Source organism: Musa acuminata, chromosome BXJ2-4 (assembly GCF_036884655.1).
Source record: "Musa acuminata AAA Group cultivar baxijiao chromosome BXJ2-4, Cavendish_Baxijiao_AAA, whole genome shotgun sequence".
NCBI classification, from domain to species: domain Eukaryota; kingdom Viridiplantae; phylum Streptophyta; class Magnoliopsida; order Zingiberales; family Musaceae; genus Musa; species Musa acuminata.
The window spans coordinates 37,656,521-37,666,268 of record NC_088341.1 but is presented as its reverse complement, the minus strand read 5'-3'; the positions used below and the strand labels follow the sequence as shown (position 1 = coordinate 37,666,268).

The window sequence follows — 9,748 nt, the reverse complement described above, 5'->3', positions numbered from 1 at the left end:
GCCTGACTCTTCCATCGCCGCCGCTCTATCGCCTTTCTAATCCTCCTCCCTCTTCTCCCCCACCCGCCTCCCCAGCTCGGATTCGATCGATCCGGTTCGAACTTTTGGTGGATTGGAGTTTTCTCTCCCAATCGCGTTCTCCTTACCGGAATCAGATCCCTTTTCGGGGTTCGTCCAGAGATCTTGATCCTGGAAACTTCGAGTCGTTCGATTCTAAAGAGGAGGTGGTGAATGATGGCCGTAATAGGAATCCTTCGTTGAGGCTTTCTAGCTAGCTTAGCTGCTCATGATCTGGGAGTTGGTGTAAGGGAGATGTTCGTTAGCCGGCCGGCGGTACACCCTGTGGAGGCGCCGCCTCTTACGGATGCGGCCGAGAACCCACCCAGGGTGAGGATGAAGGACATCCAGGGCATGCCGGGGACGCCTGGGGGCCTCGCCCTTCGCTTGTTCCAATTCGCGTTCGCGGTTGCCGCGCTCGGCGTCATGGTCTCCACCAGCGATTTCGCCTCCGTCACCGCCTTCTGGTAACTTTGTCCTTGTCATTTGTTTCCTTCTTCCCCGTTTCTTCGCACAGATCAGCACCTCCTTAAAGTAATCGAATGGATCATTTACTTTCTTGTTCTACTATGAGTGATTTATATGAGATTCCCATTCTTGCCTTGTTATTGTGTACTATTTATAGGTCATTTGACTTGAAAAGTATTCCTCTTATATCTCTTTGGCTCTATTGGAGAGTGCTGAAACTCTCGTATTCGGAAAGGAATCTACAAACAGATTTGTTTTTTACTGAAAAGAATTTAATCTAAAGGTAAATTTTGCTTTCACATAATATGAAAAGGAAAAAATGATAACACATTGATGCAGCCGTGGTGCACTAATCAGGTCTAATGACTGAGAAACATAAAGAAAGTAATCTGGAGATAGGTATTGCCAAAGGATAGCCAGGCCTACCCACATACGTACATTCTTGTGATGTTTAACTGGTTGGACTTATTGTGTATCACATTTAAATATTTAAAAGATCAAGTAATCACCTTTATTTCTCAAAAGGATAAATAACGATCTCTTTGATTTTTTCTACTCAATATGCTTGGTGACTTGCAGTGTACTCCTTTGGTCACCACAAATTCAGTTTTCATAAACATGAGCTTGTGTCAATCTGGAAATAGAAGAGACAACAGCAAGGGCAAAGGCAAACATTACAGAACAAACATTAATAGTGAGTGCAGTGCTACTAATTGACAGGGAACAGAAAATTTGAAGCCCTTATATGATTAAGAGTAGAAACGGAGAACTGAGATCTTAAAGCAACTAATGTAACACTTGCCCGTGAACAGCATCGTTGAGTGTTTGTTAGAAGTGACTACTAGATACTACTAGATGATGAACAAATATAGAAACAGACACAACGATACACCCCTCCAGTGTCACCAAGATAGGGGCCATTATTACTTTCAGATTTGACGCAGAGTTCTACTGTGTACCATCCCTACGTAATTGATTCAAACTTCAAAGTTCATGCATGTCAATTCATGATTCAGGGTCATATCATGAACTCGGATAAGATATTTGGTGAAGACAAGAAACTACCTTTATCTATGGTTGATTTTCCTGGACAATATTTCACATTTTGCTGTGTTTTTATGGCCCTTCTATGTTTACTGGTTATCATGATCATATCTGAAGTATAGACCATTATATATGCTAGTTTTGTCATTTTGTGTCTGTGTTAGTCACCCACACTTGTCAGATGGCACATGTTCCGTTTACCTATTTTAAATTATGACACATATGTAAACCACATGTCATCTGCATATGGCTTCTTGCCATATTGAATATAGGGTATATGTAATTTAGGCTTACCATAATGCAATGTTATAAATAGGATGCTGTCGACATAGAAGAAGAGCATCTTCATAGTGGATAATGGATGGATATCAGGTACTGTAGCAGCCACAAGCCCAAAGTGGATCACTACAAGGAAAATTGAGACTCCAATTGTCCATAGGTGTTTATCACATATAAATTAGAATAGCAAAATATACTATTTTTTACCTTTTATTTTAACCAAGGTTTGGTTAAGGGCTTATAGTACTAGTCGGTTGTATGGAACTGTTTTTGAAGTGGATTCTGTGTAAACACAACGTAGTGCGACAGCAGCTGCTACCAACTCAAAATGCTTTTAGGTTTCATTGTTTGTTTAGCATAGCACTTTCCCTTAAACCATTATAGCAGTTACTAGTGTTGCATTTTAGAACGATGCTATGATAGTTTAGATATGGTTGTGGATGATCACATTTTTGTAAATATGGTTTGAAGTACTTCTGTAAATGCATGCTATGATCACCTTTGATGTCATAGATTATCTAAATCTACACATATTACATCTGATCACATAAAATTGTAACAATCTATACAAACTATTATTTGTTAATTGTCATGTTTAAGCCATATTGGGTATACTTCACAAAAATTTGCCACATCAATATGTCTGAATTCTTTTGTGTCCTTGTCCATGCTTCATAGGCGATCTTACTTAACAAACTCATTCACCAAAATATCTTAAGGATTTTTGAAAGATTTGCACATTTTGTCCATATATTGAGCTAGCTTCTTTTGTTAAAAATTGTCCTAATTAAATGTATCAAAGAAGCAGGAAGCTCTGTGCTGTTCTTGTCGTCTACTAAGGTCTATACTGATGTGATCTTAGGCCTCTATCCACAAGATTCTATTAAAATGCTTAAATTTATTTTTCTGGATGTATTAGGTCCTGCTAGCAAGGTTTATCATTTTAGCTGAAGATCTAATTTTTGCTTTCATTTGGTATCGTGAATTTGTTATCATCAGTTCTTCCTCCATTTTTTGGTTTTCTCTATGAACTTTTCATTTGTGAAACTAGTTTATTCCAATTTGTTGTTCAGTTAAACCTTTACCATTGGAAATTCTATGGTTTGTCTTACCGGTCCATACCGATGTAATGACCAGCCATTGGTATGGTACGTATTAAACTGTACTAATGTACTGACACACGATATAATAGGGCATACCGACGGATTGATATGTCCCATCCATATCGGTATTTGTGGTATACCATGGTACGACGAATCTTGGGAAATTCCATAGCTGCATGCTTAGCATTTGGAGATCGATCTTCTGATTTGTCTGCATTACTTTTTCAATTCTCATGTGGGGCCTATTTTCACATTATACCAGTTTTAAATAGCCTCTTGTTTGGTACATGTTATCTGGTCTTACACATTTAAAAATATTTTTTATTTGCAATGTCAATGCACAATCTGATAAGATTTTCTAGGTTGACCATTTTGCAAGATTATCCTCTTATAGATGGATTGGAAAAGTTTCTCTTTATAATAGTTTCCAGTAAATGATTTATATCTTTAATGCTTAAAAGTATATTTCTCCCTTTTGAATGTAGACCTCTTTGACCTTTGAAGAATCTTTTTATATGTTGCGGAACATCTTTTCGTTTGGCTTCATGTTTAGGATGTCTAAAGGGAGTCCAAGTTTTATTCATGTCCACTAGTTACCATTATTTTCTGTTGGAAGCCTGCATCTGTAACATATGGATGCAATAATGCTAGAAATATACCTACTGGATTATAAGTATTGCGTACCATAATTTGAATAGTGTTGTTCTTGTTCGTTTACCCTTAATCACCTTTGGCTATGAAATTAAAAAATCTAGTTAACATAAATAATGGTCATTTAGACAATTATGCATCAGTAGTAGTTTTCGATTCACCTTTTAGAGTTTGTCTGTTAAGAAACCAGTGTCCGTTCCTACATATCTTCCTTTTTTTTCTGTTAACTGATGGCATCTGTGTCCATTTAAATTAATAGCTTTCAGTCTGTATACTAATTCAATGTTCTACACTTCTACTAGGACTATGATTGATGAGTTGCATACTAGTAACTTTAATTAACTTATAACAAGTTCCATCGAAGTGAAGATAAACTTGTCACAACAAAGTTTGGTTGATCTGTTATGAGCTAACCGGTACTGTAAAGTACCAAACAAGTCCTTGTCATACTGTGAGTTGCTCTATGCAGTTGATTGTAATATAAGAAGATTCATTAGGTTATTATCTGAAAGGAAATGACTCAAAGCAATCAATAAGTGCTTTTGTTTAAGGTTTGAAGTGTTGGTAGATAGAACTCTACTGTAAGTTCACACATATCTGCAGCCTCAAGGTGAAGTCAATCTCGTCGATTCATCATGAAATTTTGAAGCAGTTAGGATAAATTTCATCTGGCTGTTCCGATACATCTGCTAATCTCTGTAACAATTTTCTTTCTGGGAGTCTAGTTCAGTAACATGCGGCTGGTAATTTCTGTAGATCTTTCTAGTAGCCTTGTTTTGACAGTTGGTTTACATTCATTATCCATTTAATTTGTCTACTGTGAACCTCATCACTGGTGAAAGGTAATCTTACAATATCATTAAGACTGTATAGACCAAGAGGTCTAGACACAACCTTAAACTGTTAAAAAGCAAAAGAGTATAACTAATAGATTAGGGGACTAGAAAAAAAAAAGAAGAAAAGTGTCTGCTTTTTTCACTGTGGAAATAGCAATAAAACAAAGATTGCTGCTAAACAATGTAGTGGTGATTTCTGTTGACCTGAACATGCTTGTTGGCATCAATGGCAATTGCCAACAAAGTAGTAGCATCACTAGCTTATGGCAAAGCTTGCCTGTTGTCATCATGAGCCATCTTGTCCCATAGGTAGCTATTACATGTGGGCCTCTGTCTTCCTTGGCATTTTGGAACGCAATTTGCAATAAGTTCAAAGGGGAGATGACTTTCGGTCATGGAGCCTTGACTCAGTTTTCGGTTGTTGGATATTGGGTTACTGGAATTTTGTTTCTGGATTTGAGTTTCATTCTATATATTTTGATAATGTATGTGTCTTGGTGCCCACTGGTGGAGCATGCATTGTGTGTGCTTGACTATTCTTGCCTCTCCTAGAGACATGCAGTTGCTGGATTGTACCTTGGGTGCACCAAGAGAGTCAAAGTGCTTTTATCTACACTGCAGAGAAACAAATCAATATTTCATAATATTGTCCTCCCACATTCTGAAGATGGGTTTTGGAATGATGAATCCTCATAAAAGCAGCTACACAAATTAGATTATCTTAGTTAATTTTCTCTTGTCCTTGGCCCAAGTAATTGAACCATGTTGACAGGCAATTTACAATATCATGTTACACACTCTTCCTATTCCAGCATCTGCTCCACCATGTGTAGATCCCTCTTGTATCTGCTAATCCCTTGTCATGGATATTTACCCTTTTCTCTTGTCACAGAAATGGTCTCTTTAATATATTCTCTCCCTAGACCCTGAAATAGCAGGATCCTCGTTCACTTTTATTTTATCATACATATTGATCAAGAACATTAAATTATGACTATTTGTGATCCTAAAACAAATTTTGCAGAAAAGTGAACATCTTTTGTGGTTTGATACATCTCTGTCATTACCTTTCAAAGTCGTACGGTTCATTAGGTTGTTCAGAGAATAAGAATTTGACGTTTCATTTCTCTCATGAATTCTTAGGTCCTGTTATTTGTTCTGTCATTAAGTTATATACCATTTTGCTGGAACTAGTGATTCCATAATAACATCTTCTTTTAGCAATTCCACTTTGTTATATACTAGAAAAGGTGCTTCTGATTTTGCACAAACAGTTTACTTCATAAGTTTCCTATAAGACCTTCCCTAATTGTTTGAGTGGAAGGTGAAGGTGCCAGTGACTCTAGTTTAATAGACTTGAGTGTATATCGGCTTCAGAAATTTTAAATTTCTGTCATTTGTTTAGGAAGGTGTCATATCAGAATCAATTTGTTCTTATCTATTCACCATAAAACTTCTGTCATAGCATTTAGGAAGATGTGTTTTCTGCTATCGATGCCAAGTACCCTTCTAATTGAGGAATCACTCTATAGAAGTAACATCTTTTGATCGTTCTTTTACTCAAGGTTTATGTCTTTGTTAAGATGGTCTGACTTATATTTTATTACCATGTCTGCATCTGGAACTGAGTCTGGGACAAAGAATCTAGGTTGACATTTTATTTCGGTAACTCATCACTTGTATACTGGTACTGTACAAGAATGATATGTAGCTGAGCTTTGATGAACAAATCAAAAGGTTCTTTGTTAAGTTTCCTCATTAATTTTGATGAATATTACATCACTCTTCCTCTGTTCCTTTCCCTCTTCTCGCTAGTTTGTAAAGTTTGCTCTTCCTAATTTGGGGAACTAGGTATGCTACATCAATAGTCATTTAACAATATGGTAATCAATACAACAACAACTAGAAGCTTCAGTGTCCCAACTATCTTAGGTTGGCTACATAGTTATATTTTCTTTATTGATTCTATACAAAACAACATTCTTAGCTAGATCAATAGAATTTAGATCTTTAGTTGTAGATTCTAGCAAAGTCTTTTAGGTTTCCTTTGCCTTTTGCACCACTATCACTAATGTCTCATCCCAGCTAACCATAGTAGCATTTATCAAGGCTATGTCTAATCATTCACAAATAATTTTTTTTATTCATGGTAATAGTTCTACACAATTACCTTAACATACTCATTTTATCAACACAAACATTTTGTACATGCTCCATAATTTCAATCAGTCCTTAAAATTTACCCTTTTTTTTTCCATTTGGCTCCATGATTTTAATTAATATTTCCATCAAATCCTGCCGTCAACTTTCATTTATAAGCAAGCCCTGATGGGGAACTAGCTTGACTGCATATCAAGACTTGCTTTACCAACCTAGCATTAGTGTCTTTAGGAATATGTTTTGAGTACCACCCTGGGTTTGGTCCCAAACTGAAGCTAGTATTGAGTTTTGAACCACAGGGACCACATTGGACAACTTTCAAATGGTGCTTATGCCAAGCGAGTTAAATTCTACTATACAATTTGGTTAGCTTTCTAACAAGTCCTATGAATAGGAGCTAATTGTAGGACATGATTGAAATATAATTGTAGTTTTCAGAGTCAATTGCAAAATTGGAAGTTTTGGGTTCAGTTGAAATATGGCTAGTAATTCAAGGACTAATAATTTATTCCCCAATTTTAGACCCAAATGGGAAAGATTTATCTGTATGCTCAATAGTCCTCTATAATATGCTATGTGTCAAGCCTTTTATCATAATCTGCTTATTAAATTCATCCATGTGGATATACTCACTTCTTGAATCACTTTCAAGCAAGGATCTAGATATCAGTCCAGCTTCCGATTTTGAGAAACAGTCATCTATATGAATCTTTTTCCTCCATTGTGGCAGCATCTGTTTTTTTCTTTCTACCTAACTCGCAAAGTGCTGGTTGACTGAAAAAAATCATGATGATTGAACGGTCCAATAGTTGGTAAATTGACCACGCAAGGAAGTCATTCATATAACATAATATAGTTAAAGAAATTTTCACGTTTTGGCAACTGCTTTAAAAAAATTCCCTTGTTATGCTTCTTTTAAGATTGTTAGCATTGACATATATGCTGAATGTTTTCTTGTTTGTAAAGTGTTAGCAACTGTAGCAATATAAGATGAAACTGCAAATTTGAACCTTCTGAAGTAATTTTTTCTTGTTTTGTACAGCTATCTGGTTGCAGCAGTCATCTTACAGTGCTTGTGGAGTATCTCGTTAGCCTTTCTGGATATATATGCTCTTCTAGTAAAACGCTCATTGAGGAATTCCCGTGCTCTCTGTCTGTTTACCATTGGAGATGGGGTAAGAAAATTTGTGGGGGTGCTTGATGGATGTTAGTTTCATGTCTTCACTCTAAACAAGTTATTAGTGGCTTTTTGCATGTGGATAAGCACCTGGATTGTGCCATATGAGTTCACACATGAAGTCAGCATGCTTTACAAAAGCAATTTTCTTTTTCAAATCTATCATCTAGAATTTGAATATGCATCAATTTGATTATGTCTAAGACCATACATCATGCATGGGATAATAATGAAACTTTGAAACCACTTTTTCTAGTTCAACAAAGGAGGTGTGGACAATATTTTCTGTTCCAACAACCTACCGGCATGTAAACCAGAATAAACTAGGCAATACGCCTGGTATAGGACCTATACCACTTGGTACCTTTGGTACAATACCACCAAGTATAAGGCCTGTCTCTCTTGGTACACTCCAGACCAGATTGGCATGGATTGATCTGTCTCGATCCAGACCAGGTCCGGTACATGAAATGAAAAACCTCAATGCTGTTATTACCATGAGAGTGCTTGATGTTATTCTGGGTGAGAATTTTTGTTCTTTTCTTTTCTCTGGCAGATAATTTCTCTGAATTCTCATGCAGATCACATCCACACTGACATTTGCAGCTGCCTGTGCATCGGCCGGCATTACAGTACTGATCGGTAATGATCTCAATGTATGCTCACAGAATCACTGCACAAGCTTTGAGACTGCCACGGCGATGGCTTTCATCAGTTGGTTTGCAGTCTCCCCATCATTTCTGTTGAACTTTTGGTCATTGGCATCGAGGTGAAGGGCAAGAAATGACTCGTGATTTCCTATTGGTGTGGCCTTGAAGTCTTTCTTCTTTTCCTTCCTCTGATCAACAGTTAAGCTCCCCATTGCTGTCATTTGTATAGTATGATAATGTGGGTGTGAATTACGCAACATAACAGATCAAATGTATGAGTTTTGGCACTCATGGTTTGTTGATTATTAGGCATCGGCCTCTTTTTGTCTCCCGATCGTTTACGCTTTGTGGTCTTTAAACTTAGCCATGTAAGAGAACATGATGTTATGAACTATTTGCAACTCTGCATATACTAAACGGATGGAGTTTTATTTTTTGCTCCAAGGAACGTTTTATCCCTCCCATCCCCCTTGAGGTCTGCATTGCACACTACTCATTGCATGTTGTTGGTATGGATATAGTGATAGAGAAAAAATAATAATTGATGTCTTAATCAGTTTGATGTGATTCGAACTCGTATGTTGAGGTGTCTCTGAGGTAGAAACATCAAGCTCCCGCGGTGTCACTTATACGAAGGCTGAGGTTATGAGAGATTTTTCGACCTTGTCCCTCCGATGCTCATATTAGTAACTCAAGGTATATGAATACGGACGTGAGTAGTAAAAAAAGATAACCCCTCTTCTCATTGTGTTGAAGACGAGCTTTTATACTTGATCGTAACAAAATATAATACTTAAGAGAATATTTTACGAAGAGGCAGTCTCTAACCACATCCAATAGCCTCCCATTGGTCTCTTGTCCATGTGGGCGACAAGGGAGACAACATATAACCGTTTGTCTTGGACCCTCATCCACATGGGTAGATAAGTGGAGGGTGGCCTTTGTCTTCTCCTTTCACCCTGGACATTATGTGGAGGCCATGTGTTAAATGACATTGGCTGACTTTGTTTTTCTTATCATTTGCCTCCCCTAACTAAGGCGTGCTTCGAGGCTCTCACAAGAGGGATCCAAAATATGACATCTAGTTCACCCGACATATTAAGCTTATACCTCCTCTTTATTTAGTTCTCTAAATCCACGTATTAGGAGGATGCTGACAAAGTCGGAGGGTGCTCGACCCACACCTAGAATGGACGATCTCGATCCCTTGGTTGACATGCATTTCTCAATAGCAAATCAAACCTTACTGATGTGAACCCGACCCTCATTCGGGCGTGGAGGTCGGCAATGATGGGGATCGATTTCCCAACCTTCGCGGCTCGA

At 37.5% G+C, this 9,748-nt stretch overlaps 1 protein-coding gene across 1 annotated transcript; it reads left to right on the top strand.

Annotated features, from left to right (window-relative positions):
* Window positions 1–8,753, top strand: LOC135610690 (CASP-like protein 5A1). Its single transcript, XM_065105510.1, has 3 exons — window positions 1–524; window positions 7,641–7,773; window positions 8,357–8,753. Exons 1-3 carry the CDS (start codon window positions 313–315, stop codon window positions 8,546–8,548), a joined length of 537 nt encoding a protein of 178 aa, XP_064961582.1. The 5' UTR covers window positions 1–312; the 3' UTR covers window positions 8,549–8,753.
* Window positions 8,754–9,748: the final 995 nt, after the last annotated feature.

Bases quoted from the DNA above. Each gene is read 5' to 3' on its own strand.
- LOC135610690 (XM_065105510.1), top strand. From the start codon at position 313: ATGTTCGTTAGCCGGCCGGCGGTACACCCTGTGGAGGCGCCGCCTCTT. The intron at 525-7,640 runs GTAACTTTGTCC...TGTTTTGTACAG, and splicing joins GCCTCCGTCACCGCCTTCTG to CTATCTGGTTGCAGCAGTCA. The intron at 7,774-8,356 runs GTAAGAAAATTT...ATTCTCATGCAG, and splicing joins TGTTTACCATTGGAGATGGG to ATCACATCCACACTGACATT.